At 57.0% G+C, this 23178-nt stretch overlaps 1 protein-coding gene and 1 long non-coding RNA gene across 2 annotated transcripts; one reads left to right on the forward strand and one right to left on the reverse strand.

Annotated features, from left to right (window-relative positions):
* Positions 1-352: 352 nt before the first annotated feature.
* Positions 353-4912, reverse strand: LOC132371947 (uncharacterized). Its single transcript, XR_009505025.1, has 3 exons — positions 4587-4912; positions 1978-2052; positions 353-496 (listed from the first exon to the last, which is right to left on the reverse strand). It is a non-coding gene; the product is annotated as an uncharacterized LOC132371947 (long non-coding RNA).
* LMNA (lamin A/C) lies at positions 4238-22493 on the forward strand. Its single transcript, XM_059933749.1, has 12 exons — positions 4238-4840; positions 16249-16405; positions 17734-17859; positions 18120-18290; positions 18493-18618; positions 19152-19372; positions 19466-19688; positions 20119-20226; positions 20335-20454; positions 20885-20974; positions 21767-22036; positions 22312-22493. Exons 1-12 carry the CDS (start codon positions 4485-4487, stop codon positions 22336-22338), a joined length of 1995 nt encoding a protein of 664 aa, XP_059789732.1. The 5' UTR covers positions 4238-4484; the 3' UTR covers positions 22339-22493.
* Positions 22494-23178: the final 685 nt, after the last annotated feature.

The following is a 23178-nucleotide window of genomic DNA, read 5'->3' on the forward strand; positions in this document are numbered from 1 at the left end:
TCAAGAACTCACTATAAAGGGATCCTCAAACCATGGCCTTGACTCTCCAAATTAGCCCCCACTCCCTAGACCCTCCTCCAAAGAGTTACCTCTTCCCACCCCTATGGGGGAGTATAACTGTCTCCCCAGTGGCCTAGGACCCATTCGAATCCTCCTCTCTCTCACTCCTACCTGTCCAGGATTATAACCGGGTGGGTAAGTGCTTGGCTTTCAGAGTCAGGTCCACCTGTATTACAATCCCAGTTCTGCTACTTACCATATGAACTTAGATAAGTGGTTCTCAACTGGAGGTGATTTTCCCCCACAGGGGACATCGGCACTGTCTGAAGACTTTTTTTAAAAAAAAATTTATTTATTTATTTGGCTGTGCTGGGTCTTAGTTGCGGCACGTGGGATCTTCGTTGCTGCGTGGAGGATCTTTAGTTGCGGCATGCGGGCTCTTGTAGTTGCGGCATGCAGGACCTAGTTCCTTGATTAGGGATCGAACCTGGGCCACCTGCATTGGAAGTGTGGAGTCTTAACCACTGTACCTCCAGGGAAGTCCCCTTCTCTCCTTCTTGACCCCAGGCTTATCAAGCAGCAAGAATCCTCTCTCGCAGGCCCCATCCCTGAACCAGGCGGCTGCCTCCCATCTCCCCCTTCTCTGGTCCTGGTCCTGCCTTTCCTCCCACACTTTCCTGCCTCACCTCTAGTGTCTCCCTGCTCAGCTCAGCTGTGCACCCTCCTCAGCTCTTTCCCGCTTCAGCACCTCTACACAGACTTCCTCCCTGCACCAGTCCACCCCTACTCCTCCCACACGTCCCCGACAAAGTGGCATAAGATAGTGAAGTCCTGGACCTGGCTGCCTCATCCAAGTTCTGAGCTCGGCCTGTTACTGTTTAGTTTTGGGAAAGTCAGCCTCAGCTGTGAAACAGGGAAATAATCTGCAGCCCATAAGTTGGTTTTGTGGAACGAAATTGAGAATGTATGTGAAAACATGCAACTATAAAGTGCGTCAAAGTGTAAGTTACCCAGTTTGTTGAGCATTATCCCACTTTATATTTTATTTTCATAGCACTTAACCACCTTCTAACAAACTATAATTTTGTCTTTTATTTATGGACCATCTCCCTCCACTAGGATGTCAACCTCATGAGGGTAGGGAGTTTTGTCTGTTTTATTCACTGCTGTCTCCCAGTGTCTAGCTCAGTGCCTGGCACACAGTAGGTGTTCAATAAATATTTGTTGGATGAGTGAATTCACTATCTATGGATAAGGCACTTCTGTAAAGCCCGAAATCTACCTCCTCCAAGAAGCCTCCCTTTAAATGCATGTTACTTAATCATTGCAGCATCCCCATGCTGCAATGGGGAAACTGAGGCTGAAAGAAAAGAAATAACTTGCCCAAAGTCAGTCACCTGAAAAAGTGGCAGGACCAGATGCATTTGTTCATTTAAGAAACACTGAACACCTCCTGTATGCCAGGCTCTGGGCCAAATATTAGGGACACAGATGGCCAGGATTTGGTCCCTCCTGTCCCTCACAGCACTTTTGGGAGGCAGGGTCAGAGGAAGACCCAGGATGCTATGGGAACAGAGGGGGTTCCCCCTCCAAGGTCATTGGTCTTCAAGACAAGTGCCCCTCCACTGCCCAAACCACCCCTTGGACTCAACTATATTCTGATATCACTTATTAATGTTCCAGCTCCCAGCTTCTGGGATCCATTTGGAATTCATTATCCAGTTAAGGGTTCTATGCTGCTCTTTAACCACTTGTGCTTGGTTTTGCCTTGCCCTCTGTTTCCCCTACCAGTGGGCAACTCCCTTGAGAGCAAACATAGTAGCTCAGCCCCCATGTCTTTGATAGCCACACTACCCATGTTACAGATGAGGGAACCGAGGCCCAGAGAATTCAGTAGCAGACCTGTCATCACATAGCAAGTGAGAGATAAGATTGGAACCTGGTCTCCACCCAGTCACAACTCCCCCCATTCCTCACCCCCAGCAGGCTCCGCTCCTCTGGACCTGGCCTTCCCTGCTTTCTCCTGCTTCTTCTGGGACTGGTGATCTACACCTGGCAGCAAGAGAGCAGATGATGACATTTGGGATTCAGAGTTAGGATTGAATATTCAAGATAAAGTCCCTTTGAAGTTCACGTTTAGGATTGAGGCCATTGTGGTGGTGGTAAGGTGGGGGGACCCTTTGGAAAGGACCTAGAGTGAAATTTAGGGTGAGTTCCCCCCCTTCTTTCTCCTGCCTCTTTTCTCCAAAGATGGGGAGGTCTGGGCTAGGAAGGGTTAAGTGTGGTTTTGCTTCCCCAGCCAGGAGGGGAAGCCAGGCCAGGCAGGGACTGGGGGCGGGGGTGAGGGGGGGCGGGGGGACGCTCAGTGGCGTGGGGGCTAAGGCAGTGGGAACAGCCGGTGTCCCGCATGTTTCATTGGCACACCCACCCCGCCTCTGCTTTTGGTTTGGAGAGCACAAGAGGGAGAAACAGAACAAGGCTTTTTGTTTTGTCTGGGAAGCTGAAGGTGAGTGCCATGCCCTGGGGGAGACGGCTGCAAGGAGGGGAAGCCATATCCTGAGTCCCTCAACTGGGTGCATCCTGGATACTCACCACACTGCCAGTCACCCCCCTAGAGATGGGAACCTAAGCATCCCCTTCCCGGTTCCTCTCCCTGAATACTCAAGAGTCCCTGCCTTAATCCCACTCCAGCCCCTTGTCCCTCTGAAGCCAGCTCCAGAACCCAGAACAGAGGACCTGTCCAGCTCTGCTTCTCTTGCGTATCCTGATATCCTGGAGCTGTAGGAGTCAGCAACATAATTTAATTTCCCCAGTTGCTCATCAGAGAATAAGCTGTGGAGGCCACAGGGGCAGGGCAGGAAAGCACATGGGTTCTGGAGCCTCAGCCACTGCCACCTCTTAGGATGAGATGGTTGGTGGGGCCAGGGCCAGGATAAGGGGAGGGGAGTAGAAGGCTGATTAAAGGGGTCTTTGGTGAGTCCTGAGGATGGAAGCTCCAGAGCCTGGGGTGGGGAAGCCTGGGGACTTGGGTGATCCTGTTTTGTGAGAAGGCCTGGCCCCTCCCCAGAGCCAGTGGCAAAGCAGACCTGGCCAGAGAGGAATGTAGAGATAAGTGCAGTGCTGGCCCTGCAGCCAGCAAGGTTGTGGGAGTCTTTGCTGTCCCTACCTCCCACCACCCCTTCTCTGGCTGAAACCGGGATAGAGACCCAACATTGGCTGTCCAGCCCCCAGCCCTGCTCCCCCTTTCAGGCCCCTCTGGGAACCACAAAAATCTGGGACCTGGTGTCCTGGCAATGTGATGAATGCATGCACAGCTCTGGTATCTGTTTTAAATTATCCATTAAAATAAGTACAGTCCTGGAAAAAAAAATAAGTACAGTCCTGGAGTTGGTGGGGTGGGGTGAGGAGTAGAAAGGGACTGAAGGGGGAGGAACCCAAGGCAGGCTCTTTTTCCAATTGCTTGAATCCAAAGGAAAGGGGCAGGAGATGGGCAGTGCCTGGGTCCAATTCTTGGCCTTCTCTGGGGCCTGTGGCTTGTTCCTTGGGTCTAAGACCCAATGGTTGGTTTTGAAGGCAGATTAAATTGGGGCAGAAGATAGGAAAAGAGCGACTCCAAACTCCTGGTCCCCACCCCAAGTTTGAGGGTGTAAAAGGAACTCAGGATCCAGAACTTTGCTGCAGCCCTCCCTCCAACCACCCCAGGGAACCCAGGCATTCTTCCCCACCCCACCCTGGCATCCTGAGATGCAGCTTTGAATGGACTGCCCACATGTGGGGGGGGGGGCGCGGGGTAGGGGTGACTCACTATCACTATGGGGAGGAAAGGGGGAGCCAGTGGTGGAAGAAGAGTGAGTCACCCTGATGGTCACCAGCCTTAGCCCTCCCCCTACTTTCCTGGATCTGCCTGCCTGGCACCCTCCCTTGCTTTACACCCACTTTCCCTCTCTCCCCCGCCCTTTGCCCACCCACCCTCACCCCTTGGCTGTGCCCTCTACCCCCGAAGGCCTGAGGCAGTGGGGGCAAGCTTGCAGCTTGGAGCGCTGAGCAGATAGGGACCTAGACGCGAGCTTCAGCTAAGCCTCGGGCACGCGGGGGTGCGCGAGAGAGGGTGGAGCCCTACTCCGCCACCACCGCCGGGTGGTCCTCTCCCCTCCTCACCCCTCCCGCCCCCCCCAACCCCCCGTGGGTATGCGACGGCCCCTTTAAGAGCAGTGGCCCCTCCTCCCATTCCCTAGACCTATTAGAGCCTTTGCCCGGGCGCCGGTGACTCAGAGTGATCGCGGGAGCGCCGCATCCATACCGGCCAACCCAGATCCCGAGGTCGGACAGCGCCCGGCCCAGATCCCCACGCCTGCCAGGAGCCAGACGAGAGCCAGCCAGCCGGCCGGCGCGCTCCCACCCCGAGCAGTCTCTGTCCTTCGGCCCGAGCCCCTTGCCCTTCCCGGGACCTCTGCCCTGCGGGCAGCGTTGCCACCCTGCCGGCCATGGAGACCCCGTCCCAGCGGCGCGCCACCCGCAGTGGGGCGCAGGCCGGCTCCACCCCGCTGTCGCCCACCCGCATCACCCGGCTGCAGGAGAAAGAGGACCTGCAGGAGCTCAATGACCGCTTGGCGGTCTACATCGACCGTGTGCGCTCGCTGGAGACGGAGAACGCAGGTCTGCGCCTTCGCATCACCGAGTCTGAGGAGGTGGTCAGCCGCGAAGTGTCAGGCATCAAGGCCGCCTACGAGGCAGAGCTCGGGGATGCCCGCAAGACCCTCGACTCGGTGGCCAAGGAGCGCGCCCGCCTGCAGCTGGAGCTGAGCAAAGTGCGCGAGGAGTTCAAGGAGCTCAAGGCACGGTGAGTGCGCCCAGGTGGCGGCGTGGGGCCGGGAGAGGCGCAGAGAGGGCGGGCGGACTGTCGCCCTTGCCGAGCTCCAGGCGGCTGATAACTTTGCGTTATAGTCTCCTCCCTCACCGGAACCGCCCCCAGCGGGTGACTGGCAGTGCCAAGGGAAATTGTCAAGACAGGACAGAGAAGGGAGGGGTCTCTGGGAGAGGGTAGGATATATAAGGTAACGGCGCAGGCAGCAGGGCCAAGTAGGAGCTGGTGGCAGGTCCACATTCTGTCAGGGTGGGATTTGCCAGTCATTTGGGGCCTGGGGGAGAGTCTTGGGCAAAGCGGAACTGGCCCTGCCAGGTCTAAGAAATCTGGACACCCAGGACACTTTGGAGTGGGTGAAAGGGTCCTGTTAGAACTTTCTTGGCAGGCTTGGCACTGTGCCAACTTTGCCCAGCCTGGCTGTGAGCACATGATACCCACTAAGACAGAGTTCCCAAGCTGGCAGATGTCCAGTGGTGCTGGAGAGAGGTCACCAAAGCAGGGTGACCCCCTTTTTCCCCTGCAGGGGCATGTCGATGGCCCCCTCGGCACGACCCTTACCTGGGTTCTCTCTAAGAGTTGGGAAGCTCTCCTTCACTCCCTACCTGTCTGGGACCTTCCCTGGACTCTGACAGGCCCACCAAAGAGCTCCAGGAGAGCGGCTTCCCCACAGCTCTCACAGCCCTTGGCCTGCTTGGCCCAGGAATGCAAGGGAGGGAGGGAGACAGAGGGCAGAGGCTCCCAGCTCAGGAAGTTGTGCTATGCCCAGGTCTGCCTCCCCCATTCCCCACCTCCCCCCATCTCACCCTCACCCTCTGCCTGGAGTCTTCGAGGGTTGGGGGCTTGTTGCTCCCTGCCTCCCTCCTTGGGGTGAGCCGCTTTCATTTTCCCAGCCAAGCTGAGCAGCCTTTGCTCTGGCCCGTCCTCTCAGCCGCTGACTTTTTGTTGTTGTTGTTGTTCTTTGCCTTGTTCAACTACCAGAATACAGTGACATTTTTGAAATCTAGCCGTTGGAAGCTTCAGGCCACTCCTACCTTACCCATCCCTGCCCCACTCTACCGCACCCTACTTGGCTCCTCCCTCTTTTCTAAAAAGGCCTTTGGAGCTGGGAAGTTTAGGCCCTCTTCAGCTCCCCAAGAATTTGTTTTCTATGAAGACCTCAGCCAAAGAGCACTAAAGGTGCTTGGAGATCCCTGGCTCGGGTGGGGGTATGGTTTGACTTTCCTTCTTTCCCTTGGCATCATCTTCTCCAGACTCATGCTCTTCTCAGGACCTCTGTGTATTCTGTGCTCTTTATACCCTTTCGTGAGCCCCTAGCCCCAGGCACGGTGGGTGTGGCAGATCGATCATCCCCTTGTGAAGATTAGATGGAAATTGAAATTGTGTGGAGAGGCAGGGTGACTTGCCTGCCGCCCCCCACTCTGGCTGTGGCTTGTGGGGATCTCAGTTCCCCGGCCAGACCAGGGATCGAACCCCGGCCGTGGCAGTGAAAGCCCAGAATCCTAACCACTAGGCCACCAGGGAACTCAGGGTGACTTTATTTCTGTTGAAAAGGATCACTGCTGTCATTGTCCACTAGTGATATGCATAACTTAGCAGGACAGACAGGAGGCAAGCTAGGGGAGTCCCAGAGAATTAGTGTTCTAAACTAGTCCACTCAACTACCAAACTACTACCTTGCAGATCCCTGTGAAGGGCATTGTTAGCAGATCTTTTTCTGGGGAAGGCGTTGATCAGGGAACAGAACAAGTGGAGTCTATGGTCTCTCGCTAACCCAGCCACGCCAGTCTGTCTCCTCTGCCTCCTGGTGCAGCTGTCCGGGCCTGGGACACCAGGCGGGTGTGCACACACGTGGGGCAGGGCCGGGGGTGGTGTGTGTACTTGTTATATTTAGCCACCTGCCTCTCCTCTCCCCCACTCATCCTGGCTGGGGAGGCTGGGCTTCCGGAAAAGGAAAAGGGGGGGTGGGTTTGCACACCTGGATCCTAGGCTGATGAGAGGCAGGGTGGAGACAAAGAGGGCTCAGATTGGGGTTTCTGTCCTGTTCTATGTCCTCAGTGGGAGGAGCAAGGATTTGTTGCTCCCTTTTGCGTCTGCTGTGCTCAGGGTGAGGTGCGGAGTAGAATGAAGAATTTGGGAGAGGAAGAAAGGCATTGTCCTAACTCCTCCCACTAAAGCCTAGAGAGAAGGTGTTGCCTGGTTTAATGTTTAGTTAGAGCTCAGAGTTCAGGGCCAGGCTTTGGGTTGGGATGCAGAGCTGTCTGTAAGATCTTGGGGGGATCCCTGGCCCAGCCTGGGTACCTTGACCACACCCAGGGGTTTGGGGCACCCTCTCATCAGGCTGGGTTACAGGCTGCAAGCAGAAACACTACCCCCACCCACAAACACATACACACATCCTCTCAATTCTGGAGCCCCAGGGATTTGGGCACCTAAGTGCGGGAAGAATGAGGAGGTTAAAAGCATCAGGGAAGGCCTGCCTGGGGTCCAGGCTTGGAACTAGGCCCCACCCCAAGCAGGACAGCTGGGTGGATGACTCAGATGCTGCCCCTCTCTCTCCCACCCTGGTGGCTTTACAAGAGACAGCAAGAGACAGGGTGGAGACAGCAGATGTCTTAAAGGGAGGGATGGGGGCCTGAATGTCTGCATCTTCTGCTCCCCGCTCCCCACTGCATCCTGGGACCCTTTTCTACCTCCTTCCTAAGGTTGTTCTGGTGGTGGTCTGGAACCGGGACTCCTGACAGGCAGTATGCACAAGTAGTTCTAGAGTTGAGTCTAGAGTTATGGGCTTGGGCTGCGGGACGGTGCCAGGGTGTGTGTCTTCCCACGCGGAACTGGTGGAGGAAGGCTGAGTCAGAAGTGGGGAGATCCCAGCCCCACAAAGCAGAAGCGTCTCTTCCCCCGCAGACAAGGCCTGGGTGCTCGACGACTTCCTGAATTGCCCGCCTTTTGAGGCCCTGGTTGGGACAGGCAGGGACCTGCCAGGCCCAGGTTCATCCAAGCTCTCATCAGGATAAGAAAAGCAAAAGCCAGAGAGGTGCAGAGGCTTGTGCCATGTCACACAGCAAGGGAGTGACAGGTCAGGACTTGAGCACAGGCCTTCTGATTCTTAGTTATGTGCTCGTACCATTAAACCTTAATTCTCTAGCTTAGGGGACAGGCTGGAGGATCTGGAAGGCGGGTTGGGATGACTGAGGTGCACTCCTGCAGTCTGGAGATTCTGCTCTGGGACCAGTGTTGTCTTAATGTTCTGCTGTCCTGCAGGGCCCGTTAAGACTTGATCAATAGCGTTTGCCACATCCCATGCCTGGAAAGACCCAGGACCCTGCCAGGCCATGGATCATGAGACAGAGCTCAGGGAGGCTGGTGATTCCTGTCTTGAGACTGTCTTGGGACTTGTCATGGGAATTATCTACCTGGATCTGCAGGAGGCTGTGCCCTTTGGCAGATACATAAGGATAACAGGGACGGAGGCCTTCGAGGACACCTGGGCCCCAGTCCTCACCTGAGGGAGCTCCTGGTGTCATCTCTTCCCCCACCCCCACCCTGAAGTCCACATTCTTATTCAAACGGAAAGAAGAAGGTACAGCTAACCCTGGGGGCTGAGCAGTAAGTACGTAAGGAGCCCAAGAGAAACAAGAAAGACAGTAATTCCTGCCAGGGCCCCTGATTGCCTTCCCACGGATTGATGCCCCCGGCCGGCCGGCCGGCACATCCCCTGGCCTCCAGGAATCTGAGACTTACTCTTGCATGGGATGGGACGTGCCCATTGTCCCTACTCCCAGTCCCACCCCCAGTGATTCAGTAGCTCAGTGTCAGGGCTGAAGGCAGGGACAGCTGTGGGGACAACTGGTAGGAGATGCCTTTACCTACCAACTGTGCCCTGTGCTCCCCCTCCCTTGCTTCCCTCCTCCCCAGGCCCTGACCACCTCTAGCAGCTGCAGCAGGCAAGACCAGGTCTGGCTCAGAGGCCCAGTGCAGTTCATTCCATTCTCACCTCCCTGAGCCCCACCCTGTGTACTGAAGATGACACAGGCCAAGCTCTAATATTCTTGGAGATAGCGGGAAAGAGGTTCTCTGGGGAAGGTTGCAGCATCTCCTACCGCTTAACAAGAGGCAAGGTGGTCCACCAACAAAATGACAGGTAGTAGGAGGTAGCAGAAACAGCCCTGGCCCTTGGTGTCCTTAGTTCTAGGCTTGGCCCTGCCGCTAAATTGCTGTGTGACCTTGAGCAAATCACCCCCCATCTCTGGATTTCCCTAGCTATAAAAGAAAGGGGTTAGGGCCGAAGGTCTCCAGAGATCCCTCCGGTTCCAAAGTAGTACAATGACCCACAAAGTGAGAAAACAGTCCTCTAAAATACCACACTATAAGTATGAAAATCGAATATAATTAATAACCAATGCTATTTACAATAGAAATATTTCCCACAAGCTTGGAATTAAAAGTACTAACACCCTCTTCTCTTTCTCAGAGAAAGTTTGTGAGAAACAGTTAACTATTATGGCATTACATCCTTGGCTTATGCTTTGTTTTTACTGCTAGTAGGAAAGGACACTACGTTTTTAATGCGTCTCCCTCCAGGACATGTCATGTAGGCTGTATCATGCAGGAGAGGGAGAGTCCCATGGACCTGTGTTGGGGAAGAAGGGAGGCTCTGGGTCAGGCAGGACTGTTACCTTAGTGCTGGCCAGGATTAGACAGCATGAGCCCGGAATCAGAGGAAGGTGCAGGGGTGACCTTGAACTGCCCATCTTCTATCCTTCCTGCACCCGCAACCTGAGGCTGGGCTTTGAGGAAGTCTTGGCCCTTAACAATCTCTCAAGGAAGGGGACAGTTTGGGAAGGAGGCGGGTCAGGGTGCGGGAGGCAGGAGCTCCCCCTGCCCGTTTGTGGGAGAGGAAGCTTGAATCCTGCCTGTCGAAACCAGGAATAATTCTGGCTGGAATCCCAGGCCCAGCAGAGGAGCTGAGTCACGGTAGAGGGCAGAGTAGAGAGTGGACGGGAGACCCTGAACTTGTCCAGTCAGAGAAGAAAAGGCAGAGAGATAGCCTTTTATTGAAAACTATGATTGGTGTTCTTGTTAAGTGGCAGCAAGAGGGATGAGGGTCTGAACCAGATGAGGGACAGATGGAGGGGAGCAGATCACAGGAGTCCCTTTAGGGACTGGCTCAGGGGAGTTAGAGACCCTTAATTTCAAGGGTCCCAGACCTAGGCAGTTGAGAGGGGGCTGTTCGGGATTGCCAAGGCACCCCCTTCCTCCTCCCGAAGCTCCAACGCTGCCACCCTCTGCTGGCTGGGAGAGAGCATTGCATCTTCCCAGGCTGGAGCTGGAATGCAGTGGTACCAGAACTCCTCGGCCCTCCCCCACTTCCTCTCTCCATTTCGGGGTGCGGCTCCCACCCCCTTCCTGCTGTTGTCAGGGTTAATAACCATGAGCCACCAGGTGGAGGGTTAATACGTCCTAAGAAGGGACTGCTGAGTCGCCTTCTTGTAGGGATCCCCTAAATGTCCCACCTTTTGGCCAGTGACCTCCCTCCCTCCCACCTCCAGGACATCCTACCTCTTCCCAGGCCTTCCATCTCCCCTCCATGCCCCTACTTCTTTTGGTCTGTCCCCAGGCCTCAGCCCTGCATTTTTATGACAACACAGGAATAATTTCTGGAGAAACAGGCCAGGAAGAAGGAAAGTGGAGTTTGGCACGGGACCTGGAGGGAGCGGTTGGTCAAGAAGCCCGCTGCCTGTTGTCCAGGACCCCAGTGCCCTGGCCTCTGGCCGCAGGCCTCTCCTGCCTCTGCACAATGCCACGTTGATACACCCAGCAGCTGTGACTCAGGCCTGGCCCCCTGCCAGTCCCAGCGCCTCTGCTGGAGTTGCGTCTGAACGTGTCAACAGGCCTCCTGTCCCCCTTCTCAGCACCAGTTCCCCCATCCCAACCCTCCCTCTGCTTGGAATTAGACCTGGCTTTGTCTGGGGCGAAGACAGCTGGGAGCCTGGTGGCTCTGGAAGGGGATCTGAGGACCCTCAGACACCGAGCATATGTAGCAGGTGTCACGCCCAAGGGAGGCGTGGGGAAGCAGAGCCGTGCCTGCTGTGGGTGCATGTGCCTGTGTGGGGAGGCCCATGCACCCACATACTGGGGGTCGACCTCTACCATGTGCTTTCCAGGTGCAAGACATTCAGAACTTCACAGGGTGGCGTTTGGGGGAGGTTCAAGGGGCTTCTAAGTCCCTGGAACACCTGCCCCCCTCAGTTCCTCTCTTCAAGGTCTCCTTTCCAGAGAGGGCTGGTGCCTTGAATGACAGAGTGGGGAACCAGTTGTCCCAGCCTATCCACGTCCTGCCTATACCTGAAAGTGATGGCAGACCCACAGACCAGCCAAGAACCCAAGCAGTGGTTACTTTCAGGGGTGGGGGACCATCGAACTTCATGGCTCCACACACAGCTGTGGGAGCAGCTGATGTTTGAGGGCTGCTTCACTAAGTGTCTGTAGCATCACCCTCAGACTGGGGTGGCTCCCAGCAATTGAGCAGAAGTCGAAGTGTCTTCCAGGCTCTCTTCCTGGGTGTCTCTGTCTACTTTCTGCGCCCCCTGTGTGTGTCACGCCATTTTCTGTGTCTGTCTCCATCTGTTGTGAGTGTCCTCAGGTGACCGGGTGGGCAGGGTTTTAGGGTCTGAGCCTGCTCTTCTTCAGGCCTTGGTTTCCCCATCTGTAAAAGGGCAGGAGTTGGTCCAGGAGGAGGTCCCCCTAGAAGCCTTGAGCTCCTCCTAGTCTCAGGGCATTTGGGGACATACAGAAAAAGCCCCGAGACACACTTATTACTGGAAAGAGAATAAACCAGCAGATAAAACAACAGCTGAACGCACTTGGAAGAGGAGAGAAGCCTGGGACTGGATCTGGAGGCGCAGGGCTGAGGCGGGGCTCAAACGGAACGGGGGGCGTGGATTTGGATAGGTGGAGGGAGGGAAGGATACATTTCAGTGGGGGGAGTTGCTGGAACAAAAGGAGGAACGTGCGGCCGGCTTGGGGTGGCCGTTGGAGAAGCCCCATCACCTGGCAGGGAGTCAGCCTGGGCAGAGGTCTAGACCCCTGGGAGGAGAGGGGAGAACTCTCGCCAAGCCAGGCGGGCTGGGACTCACTGCTCTGCCCCCAGCCCTGCTCTGCCCTGCCCAGCCACAGGGGGCTCCCTTTCCTGTGAGGCAGGAGACTCTCGGGGGCTCAGGGCCCTTTGTGCGCCTGCCTCCCCTCCCCCTCCTCCCGTCTCCGACCCGCGGCCATGGGGAACTCGGAGGGCCGGTGAGGCTAGGGCGTGGCCAGTGAGGGGACAGGGGCGGGTCTGAGGCAGCCCCGGCTGGGCTGGTCCGGCTCCTCCACCACCCCCTTGGCCATCTGCCCCTCCCACTTCTTATTTTTAGCCCCAGCCCGTTATCGCTGCTCCTCTTGTCTCTTCCTCAGCCCAGCGGAGGAAATGGGGGCCTCTCCCTCAGGCCTAGCAAGTTGCTCCCGGCAAGCGGGCCCAAACAGGCCTGCGGCCGGCCCTGGCTTCCATATCTGGCATCCGAGCTGGGCTGAGGAGGGTGACTCAGCGGGCGGGTCAGCGCCTGGCCCAGTGCCCACCTCAGCCCCTTTGCTGTGCTGCGTGCCTTTCTCCTCCCCCCCGCACCCCCCCCCCCACAGGGCAGCCCCCAGAGTCCTGGCCTGCAGTGGCCTTGGAGCCTGGCTTCCCTATCCCACCAGCCAGCCTCAGCGTAACAGAGCCCCAGCCTGGGGCCACACACGCGCCAGCTCCCAGGTCTCATTTCTACCTTACTCTTTTCCTCTCTGCTCCCCTGCCCTCCCCCACCCCACTCGTCCCTCCTTCTGCGATCAGATTTGCCAGACGTGGGAAGAGTTAGAAACAGGATGCCCAGCCCTTCTTGCCTCATGAGCCTGCTGGGATGGAGCCACTCCTGTGCGGGAGGAGCCTGGCGGATGGGAGGGAGAAGCCGGCAACCCACTGGCATGGCACGGGGCCTGGGGCAGGACGTGGGTAAAGCCAGGGCCTCCCCTGTGAGCACCAGAGGATTTCCCCGACCCCTGCCAGGGTATTGTGTGCTTGAGGATGAGTCACCTGTGGAGCCCCTGGTTCCCACCCTTCCAGCTCCCCTTGCCTGCCCCACCCTGTCCTCCCTGCCCTAGCTGTGGGGCAGCAGTCAGCATGTGCCCGGCTTTCCCACCGCCAACCCCCAGTGGACTCAGGCACGGGCAGCAGCACCACTCTGGGGCTGAACGCCTGGCCGGTGTCTGCTTGGGGTCCCTGCTAGGGCTGAAGACCCCAACTAGGGAAGAAATGGCATTTGGAGCTGGTGGTCAGGCAAGACTGGGGAGGAGGTTGGAGAGGCACTGGGTTCCGCACTGCCACCCCCAGCCATCTCTTGGGGAGTGCTTGTGGCTCCCTGGCCACAGAGCTCCTGAGGTCTGAGTCATGAGCCCATGGGTGATAGCAGCTGCTTCCCCACAGAGGGGAGCTCCCCAAACACGGCTGAGAAAACCACAAAGGCTCTTCCTTGCTTCCCTCTCTTTGCTTGGGGTTTCCCTCATCTGCAGGGTGTCTTAGTCCTTTCATCGCATGTCTTTTAAGCGCTAATCAAAGCCTCCAAGAGGGGAAGGAAAATCGCCCCCTTAATTTCTCTGGAGGCCATTATAGCACGGGAGGTGGAGCAGTACAGCAGTGATTTCCAGCCCTGCTCCCGACTTGCTGCAGGACCCTGGAGGGACCCTGGACATAGCTCTCTGTGCCTGTTTCCTCAATCACGTAGTATTAGCACCTATCTCAGTAGGGAAGCTGTGGACATTAAGTGAGTTAATATTATAATATTTAGAGCAGTGTCTTGTACGCAATTAGGTGTGTTTGCTGTCATATGATTATTAGTATTAGTCTGAGTATTAGTATTAATATTAGTATTACTACCACCCCACCTTTGGGAACAGTAGGAACTGAAGAGGTTATACCGAAGGACAAAATCCTGCAGTTGTCAGGCTGTGAGCCCCCGAGGGCAGGGACCATGCAGCGCCGTTGTTTTCCTCTGTCAGTGCTGCGTTGCACTGCCACAGGAAAGGTATTTCCAAGGAGAACTTCTGAAGTTCCTCTTCTGGTGTCTGAGGAGGCCAGGGAGGCGGGACTAGGGAAGAGACACCCTTGAGATGCCTTCCGAAAGCATCACGGCGCTCCTTCCTGCTTCTCCCAGCTCAGGCTGGCTGGGTCTGGGAGCCCTCTTTCTCCTGCTGGCTTCTCTGCTCTCTCTAGACCTGTGGCTTAGGAGGAGGAGGAGGGGGAGGAGGGAGGGGAGGGGGAGGAGGAGTCCTGATCAGCAGCCAGAATTGACTGTGACCGCCCCCCCCCCCACCAGTCCCCATAGCTGCTTGCTGTGCTTGACACTGGGTCACTCACCTTCCTCCTCTGTGCTTCAGTTTCCTCATCTGTACAAGGAGGGGGTTAAGCTGAACATATGCTCAGCTCCTTCTAGTTCTCTAAATTCTGAGAGCCTCCCAGGATGGCCAGCTGCAGCCGTTAGCCTGCAGGGTAGAGAGGCCTCTTGGCTGGGAAGTCCCTGCCAACCTTGGAGTCAGCCCAAGGGGCTCGGAATCTATGTCTGCTGCGTCGCTTCGCTTTACCAGTGGTTTTTCTTCTTTTTTCCTCCTCCCCCTGCAGCTGCCTCAGCTTCGGAAAAGTTCTGAAGTCATGGAAAGTTGGGGCTATGCTCCCAGCCAGGGGCTGGGCCGGATGGCAGCCAAAACCTGAGCTGGGTTTTGACTTTATTTTTAGCTTTTCTGGCTGAGACGGAGGAGGGGAGACATCCTCCAGATCTGGAAGGGCCTCTTTTCACAGGAGACAGACACTGTTGCATTAAACAGCTTGTTCTGAGATGGGGCCAGAGGCCTGGACAGAGCAAGCGTGCAGGCCGGGGGTGCTCCCCCCAGGTCTTCGGGTCCTTCCCCTGCCTGTCTGGGCGTTGCTCTGTCCCCCTCCCAGTGGAGCCCAGTTGGAGGGGAGGTGACTCCTGTTTGAAATCTAAGCTGGTGGCAGGAGAACACCATCTCAGTCTTGGGCCCTCCCTCCAGAGCTGCCTCCAGTCTAGCCTTCTCCATCCTGCTTCACAGTGAATTGTTGGGTCTCCTGGAGCTGAGGGCTTTGGTGGCAGGAGAAAAATGTTGGCAGGGCCACTTTTCTCCTTTCCAGGATAGAATTTGTTCCCCCTGCCCACGTTTGGTTTTCCTTTTTTCCATCTGCCATGGTGGGTTCATGCTTGAAGTCTGATGAGTTACAGATGGCAACTGGGACCAGGCCCCTTGGCTCTTTCCTTCCACTCCCTGGGTCTAGTGGTTTCTCTCACCACACATTGCTTAAGGGATCATTACAACTGAAAAGTTTTTGGGTTCCCCAGAGGTCTTTAAGAAAATAGGATCCCTCTATTTCTCTAGGTCACTCTCCAGCAAAAATCATCAGCGGCCCAGAAAGGGAAGGGAGGTGGCAGAGGCAACCCCCGTTTGGTTGGTTCTAGCTAAAGCTTTACCCAGTTTGAGGAGTGGGGAGGTTCAAGGCTGGAACCCAGATGGACCTGGAGGCCTGGGGGTCACATCTGGAGCCAGATGCTGAGGCCTGTGGTCGATGCGTCAGGCTCAGCATTCTCAGGCTCTGATGAGGCCCAGAGGGAGGGAGGCTGGAACCCCTGTGCTCTGCCCAGATCAGGGGACCCACACTGGGTCTGAGAAAGGGAAGGGTCAATACCATGCCTGGGTGTCCTCATCCCAGGTCTCCCTGAGCTTTAACCAGACTTTCTCTCCCAGCAGTCTCCGGTGTGTAAAAGGGACTAGAGGAGGTGACAGACACCTTTAGGTCTCAAACTGATAAGTGTTAGGGACACACAGACCCAAGGCCTAGGAGCCTGGCTGTCTGGCTACCCACAGGGAAGGAGGCTTGGCTGAATGGAAGGTGGGTGGAGTCGGGGGAGAAGGTTAAGGCCCTCTGTGGGAAGGGGCAGGAGACAAAGGTGGCTCTGTCTCTTTGGGAAGAAATGGGAGGGGAGAGAGGGAAAAGCATTCATCTCACGGGATCGAGCTTTGCCCTTGGCCCCAGGCACGTTCCTGAGCACTGAGTCATGGGAAGGGTGGAGAAGCAGGAAGGGGGTTTTGGGGACCTTGGGAGAAGTGGGAGTCCAGCCCCAGAAGCAGGCAGATGCAAACAAACCAAAGCCAAGGATGCCCTCCCCTGGCAGTTTGAGGGATAGCAGAGCCAGGCCCCACAGCTGACCTCCCCGAACCTGACTTCTCTCTCTCCCTGGGGGACCTGGCTCTCTCTAGGAACACAGACTCCTCCTCTTAAACCCACTCTTCCCTGGCTTCTTTAGCAATACCAAGAAGGAGGGAGACTTGATGGCTGCCCAGGCCCGGCTCAAGGACCTGGAGGCTCTGCTCAACTCCAAGGAGGCCGCACTGAGCACTGCTCTCAGTGAGAAACGCACGCTGGAGGGCGAGCTGCATGACCTGCGGGGGCAAGTGGCCAAGGTGAGGCCTGCCCGTGATGCCACCTGACACCTCTCCCCCCTCCCCTGCCAAATGCACACTCACTCTTCCACCCCAGGCCCCCTCAGGAGGTGCCCGGTCTGACCTGTCACATGGCATCAGAGCCATTCCCACGTCCTACCATCGTTGCACCCATCCAGACCATATTGCATCCTCCTTTGCTGCCCATGGTGTCTAGCACGGTGAATTTAAAAGAATCCACAAGCCATTTCCATTTAACTTTGCAATGAATTGTGCCTGGCCCTGGATCCCTCCCGGTTTGGCCCTGCTATAGAGAGCCATGACCTCTCTGGGAGGCAGGAGAGGATGTAGACTGTCCTCAGAGCCCTGATCGGGAGCTGATGGTCGATCACATATGGATGCATGTTCTCAGTGCTCAGCATGTAGACGATGGTCTTTACTTTCAAAACACTTTGCTATCCTAGCCTCTAATCTCTCATGTTACAAGCTAAGGAAGAGAATCAAAGAAGCTGGCTTGTTCCCAATCTCACAGCCACATCTGCTCAGAGCAGGGCCAGGACTAGAGACAGTCACCAAGCTTCTGTCCTGGGCTCTCTTCCCTCCCAGGCCCTGCCGCCACGGTACACCGTGGAGAGACCAGGAGAAGCCAGCAGGTTGACAAGAAAACCAAGGCTGGGCCATTCTCCTCCCAGGTCCTGCCCCCAGCCCTTCCCAGCTGCACTGCCCAGCTTGTGCTTTCTAAGATGAAGATCTAAGACAGGTGCCCCCCTGCTCGAGATTCAGAGGATTGTTTCGTGGCAGATAACGGCGCATCTCTCCATGATCAAGCCCCTGCCTTCCAGTCTGGCCACCTCTGCTGTCACTCTACCCCCTGAGCCCTGTCCTTCAGGCTTCAGCAGTACTGAGCCTTCTGGAGATCCTGAAGTGCACATGTGTGCCTTCATCCCTCTGTGCCTTTGCACTTGGCTCCTGTCTGCCCCACTCACCTGTCCTTCAGATCTCAGCCTCTTGGAGGCCTTCCCGGAAGCCCCCTCTACCACCCCAGGCACACTTTGGTTCCTTCCCTCATATTCCTCTGTACTCTGGACATACTTCCTTTATAGCAATTGCTATGTTGTGCCAGAGAAAGGAGGCACTGTCTTTTTTTTTCTTAGCACAGTACCTACCCAGAGTCATTACTGTGAGGGAATAAATATATTATTACCTCTGTGGGTATCCAAGGCTCTCACTCCCCTAGACCTGTTTCTGCACATATAAAGGGATATGCTGGACACAGCCCACTTCTCAGCTTCCTTCCAGCTCTGATGTCCTATGATCCCTCTCCCTGACCTCTGCCCCCTTCCTCTCAGCTCGAGGCAGCCCTGGGTGAGGCCAAGAAGCAACTTCAGGATGAGATGCTGCGGCGGGTAGATGCTGAGAACAGGCTGCAGACCCTGAAGGAGGAGCTGGACTTCCAGAAGAACATCTACAGCGAGGTGGGAACTGTGCCCTGCAGACCAGAGGACCAGGGCTGGGTGGTGACAGACGTCAGAGCTGGGGCTGGGGGATCAGCTGTGTGCAGAGCTCCCTGCCTGACTCCCTTGCACTAGTGGATGGGGAGTTGGGGGGTGGCCAGCCCCCAGGTTAAAGTGGGGCTGTACAGTGACTCCGTTCAGGGTTAGGATTGGGCCGGGAACTTGGGTTTCATCCTTGAAGGACTAGTTCTGATTTTGGTCTCTGGGTCCAACCCTTCCAGGAGCTTCGTGAGACCAAGCGCCGCCATGAGACGCGCCTGGTGGAGATTGATAATGGGAAGCAGCGTGAGTTTGAGAGCCGGCTGGCAGATGCCCTGCAGGAGCTGCGGGCCCAGCACGAGGACCAGGTGGAACAGTACAAGAAGGAACTGGAGAAGACCTATTCTGCCAAGGTGCTCATTCTCCCGTGGCTCCCTTGCTGCCTCTGCCCCCAGCAGCCCTCCACCCACCCACCCTGAGATGTCCTGTGGGAGATCAGGAGGACGGTGGCAGGATCTCAGGGCACCCAGGACCTGAGGCTGCAGCAGTGATGCCCTTCTCAGGTCCCTCCTGCCTTTGGTCGCTGCAGCCCTAACCCTGTGTCCTCCTCTCCAGCTGGATAATGCCAGGCAGTCAGCCGAGAGGAACAGCAACCTGGTGGGGGCCGCCCACGAGGAGCTGCAGCAGTCCCGCGTCCGCATCGACAGCCTCTCCGCCCAGCTCAGCCAGCTCCAGAAGCAGGTGATGCCCCCACCCCGCCCCTCCCCCATCAGCCAGTAGTCTGGGCAGGATGTCGGGTGGAAGTCCTGAGGAGGGGAGGGTAGTGGACAGAACATGCCCCCAGGACCGCAGGCTGAGTAAGAAGCCTAGGATTTGGAGTCAGATGACCTGTTTGCTGTTCCAGGACTACCTCTTATCTTGCTTCTCAGAGCCTTGGTTTTCCCATTTGAATATGGAGATCATTCTTATCCTCCCTAACTCATAGATCTGCCACGAGACCCAGTGTGAGGTGTTAAAAGCATCAATATTCTTCTAGCTGGCTGTGCCACTTGTGGCAGAGGAAATAGGTTCTAGCCTCAGATTAAGAGATTTCAGGTGGATATTGAGAAGGACTCCCCAGTCATTGCCAGCCAGCCGAGGCCACATGAGAGCCATAAAAGGCTCTGATGGGAGCCTGGAGATCCTGGGGAGGATAGCTGGGTGTCCCCTGCCCCTTACGTCTCCATACTTGGGGCCCTTGGGAGCTCATCAGACCCCTGCCCCCTGTCACCCAGCTGGCGGCCAAGGAAGCAAAGCTGCGGGACCTGGAGGACTCGCTGGCCCGTGAGCGGGACACCAGCCGGCGGCTGCTGGCGGACAAGGAGCGGGAGATGGCGGAAATGCGGGCAAGGATGCAACAGCAGCTGGACGAGTACCAGGAGCTGCTGGACATCAAGCTGGCCCTGGACATGGAGATCCACGCCTACCGCAAGCTCCTGGAGGGCGAGGAGGAGAGGTGGGCTGTGCGGGAGTCAGGGAGGTGCTAGCGGCCGCCTCCGGCCTGCCACCGGCCTTGACTAGGCCCCCCACCCTGTCTCCCCTTCCGCAGGCTACGCCTGTCCCCCAGCCCCACCTCGCAGCGCAGCCGCGGCCGGGCCTCCTCCCACTCGTCCCAGACACAGAGTGGGGGCAGCATCGCCAAAAAGCGCAAGCTGGAGTCCACAGAGAGCCGCAGCAGCTTCTCCCAGCACGCTCGCACCAGCGGGCGCGTGGCCGTGGAGGAGGTGGATGAGGAGGGCAAGTTCGTACGCCTGCGCAACAAGTCCAATGAGGTAGTCCCCCAGGTTGGGTCTAAGAGAATGCGTCCGGGTTAGGGAGAAAACCTGGAAAGTGAAGGGATGGAGTTTGCGGGGAGGGCCGTGCCTCGAATCAGAGGCAGACCAGGGCAGTGTGGGTATCTCCTCCGCACTCTCGTTCCAGTCCTGGCTCCGGGACTCATCGGTGGCAGTGAGACCTTCGGCAATTTATTTAACCTCTCAGAGCATCGGTTTCCTCATCTGCAAAATGGGCATAGTAATAGTCCCTAACCCTTTGAATTCTTGGGAAGATGAAAGTACTGAGTGTGTTTGGCACAGCATAAGAGCCCATAGATGTAGCTATTATTTATCCTTGAGGGGGAAGGCAGTGAGGGGCAGAATAGAATGAGATAAACCCAAGAGCCTGAACGAGCTTCCCCCAACCTTCCCCTTCTCTCCCTGGCAGGACCAGTCCATGGGCAACTGGCAGATCAAGCGCCAGAATGGAGATGATCCCCTGCTGACCTACCGCTTCCCACCAAAGTTCACTCTGAAGGCTGGTCAGGTGGTGACGGTGAGTGGCAGGGTGTTTGGGACTCTGGGGTGGCCTCGGGTGGGGATGGGTTGGCCTGAGGATGGGAGTGCTGGAGTGAGCACCCTTCTCTAATTCTCCCTCCCCCAGATCTGGGCTGCAGGAGCTGGGGCCACCCATAGCCCCCCTACCGACTTGGTGTGGAAGGCACAGAACACCTGGGGCTGCGGAAGCAGCCTGCGCACGGCTCTCATCAACTCCACTGGGGAAGTGAGTATGCTGCAGGCTGGCCTCTTACTGGACAAAGCTCCCCTGATGGCCAAAGTAGGAGCCAGCTGCCCCCAACCCAAAGGGGCCAATTCAGGGCCACTTTCTCCCAGCTCTCCTGTGCAGTCCCAGGCCCCAAACTCTCCACCCAGTATGCAGATCCAAAGCTGCCTCCCCCAGCAGCAGGAGGGGTGGAGGTTAGACAGTGAGGATTGTTAAGGCAGACCATGCTCCTACCCAGAGAGTTTGACAGTGTCACCCTGGGGTAGAAACAAGTTCCTTAGCTCTGGTACCCCAGAGGACAGAGTAAGCAGCAGGCTGGACAAAGGGCAGACCACTCGAAGGTTCTTAGGTGGTCACTGGGTTGGGTATGCTGCACACTCCTCCCCTGGCCCTGAGCCCCTAACCCCTGGGGCTCTCGTATCCCCGGCAGGAGGTGGCCATGCGCAAGCTGGTGCGCTCAGTGACTATGGTTGACGATGACGAGGATGAGGATGGAGATGACCTGCTCCATCATCACCATGTGAGTGGCAGCCGCCGCTGAGGCCAAGCCCACGCTGGGGCACCCAGCCAGGCCTGGGGACAGCCTCTCCCTGGCCACCCCGTGCCCAAAAAAATCTTTTCATTAAAGAATGTTTTGGAACTTCACTTGCTGCCCTGGCTTTTCTTCTCTCTCCTCCCTATACCTTGAACAGGGAACCCAGGTGTCTGGGTTCCCTACTCTGGTAAGGAAGGGAGTGGAACTTTCTGATGCCATGGAGTCGTCCCATGGGAGCAGTGGACAAGGGTCTGGATTTGTCTCCTGGGACAGGGATGGGAGGACAGATGTGGGGCACCCAGCCCTGCCTCTCTCCCCCAATTTCTGTTGCATGCATCTCCTTTCTTGTCTCCTCCCCATTCCTGTCACCTGCATGGCCTCTCATCTCCCCCATTTTTCCTGGGAGAATGGTCTCTCTCACCCACCCCACTTCCCAATTAATTTTGCATGCCTGCTGCTCTACAAGCTTGCTCACTCTCTCTCCTTTCCCTCTTAAGCTCAGAGTAGCTAGGACAGAGTCAGAGCCACAACTCCCATTCCCTGTCTTCTGTCCCCAAGTCTTCCTGACCCTGCCCCCTTTCATGTCCTCCCTTCCCAGCCCCGGCCCCCTAAGCCCTATCGCCCACCCGCCGTTAGGTTAGGTTAGGTTACTTGAGCGCAGAACCCCACCTTCCCGCCTGGCAACTGGGAGCCTGCAGCAGCGCGGAGCCTGGGTGTTGGGCCTGAGCAGTCAGTCTCAGACTCGCCGTCAGGCCTGAGCCTTGTCTCCCTCCTCAGGGCTCCCACGGCAGCAGCTCGGGGGACCCCGCCGAGTACAACCTGCGCTCACGCACCGTGCTGTGCGGGACGTGCGGGCAGCCTGCAGACAAGGCGTCTGCCAGCAGCTCGGGAGCCCAGGTGGGCGGATCCATCTCCTCTGGCTCCTCCGCCTCCAGTGTCACAGTCACACGCAGCTACCGCAGTGTGGGGGGCAGTGGGGGTGGCAGCTTCGGGGACAGCCTGGTCACCCGCTCCTACCTCCTGGGCAACTCCAGACCCCGAACCCAGGTGAGTTGTCCCTCTGCCTCCACACCCCCACAGGCAGGGGGCCCTGGTCCCTGAGGATTAGGGTGGCCCTGTGGGGGGAGAGCCTTCTCTTCCGCAGCCCGGGGGAGTGGGAGCCTCCTCCCCGAAGCCCAAGATCCTAGCCGGTCGCTCCCGCGTCCTGCCCCTCCTGTCTGAGCCCCAGATTGGAGGGCAGGGGCGGGGCGGGGGGTAAGGGGAGGGAGGGTACCGGCCAGGTGCTGCCGCTCACACCTCTCCCCTTCTCTCTTCTCTCTTAGAACCCCCAGAACTGCAGCATCATGTAATCTGGGACCTGCCAGGCAGGGATGGGGGCGGAGGCCTCCTGCTTCCTCCTCACCTCATGCCCACCCCTGCCCTGCCCCTCCTGGGAAGGGGCTTGAAGCCAAAGAAAAATACCCCTTTGTTTTTTCTTCTATGTTTTTGTTTTTTTCTAAGAGAAGTTATTTTCTACAGTGGTTTTATACTGAAGGAAAAACATAAGCCCCCCCCCCAAAAGCGCATCTATCTCAATCCCCCCCTTTTTTTCCCTGCTTCTGGGAAGCTCCATATCTGCCTTAAAACTAAAGAGGGAGCCAAGGGAAAGGGATGCTTTTTACAGAGCCTAGTTTCTGCTTTTCTGCCCTGCCTGCTGCCCCCATCCCGGGGACCCTGTGACATGGTGCCTGAGAGGCAGGTGTGGAGTCTTCTCCGCCAGCCTCCGAGGGAGTAGGGCTGAGCCAGGCCCCTGGGCCATCCCCCATCGTTCCACTACACCTGGCTGAGGCTCCTCCGCCTGCCCCGCCCCCAGTTCCCCCCTGCCCCCAGCCCCGGGATGACTTGATTCTCCCAGGTACCAGCTGCGCTTGCTTTTTCTGTATGTTATTTAGACAAGAGATGGGAATGAGGTGGGAGGTAGAAGGAGGGTGAAGAAAGATTAGAATGAGCCTGCCGTCACCCAGCTTCAGAGCCAGGGGTGGGCTCTGCCCAGTCACTGGAGGTCGAGGTCAAGTGGGTGTAGGGGAGGAGGGAGAGGGAGGCTGACTAGAAAGGGGGAGAGCCTGCTGGGGCCCCCCCGCAGAGGAGGAAGGTGAGGAAGGGTGGAGGGTGTGTGGCAGTGGATTTTGGCAAACACTAAGGAGCCCCTT

This window comes from Balaenoptera ricei, chromosome 1 (assembly GCF_028023285.1).
Source record: "Balaenoptera ricei isolate mBalRic1 chromosome 1, mBalRic1.hap2, whole genome shotgun sequence".
In the NCBI taxonomy this organism is placed as follows: domain Eukaryota; kingdom Metazoa; phylum Chordata; class Mammalia; order Artiodactyla; family Balaenopteridae; genus Balaenoptera; species Balaenoptera ricei.

Bases quoted from the DNA above. Each gene is read 5' to 3' on its own strand.
- LMNA (XM_059933749.1), top strand. From the start codon at position 4,485: ATGGAGACCCCGTCCCAGCGGCGCGCCACCCGCAGTGGGGCGCAGGCC. The intron at 18,619-19,151 runs GTGATGCCCCCA...CCTGTCACCCAG, and splicing joins TCAGCCAGCTCCAGAAGCAG to CTGGCGGCCAAGGAAGCAAA. The intron at 19,689-20,118 runs GTAGTCCCCCAG...TCTCCCTGGCAG, and splicing joins TGCGCAACAAGTCCAATGAG to GACCAGTCCATGGGCAACTG.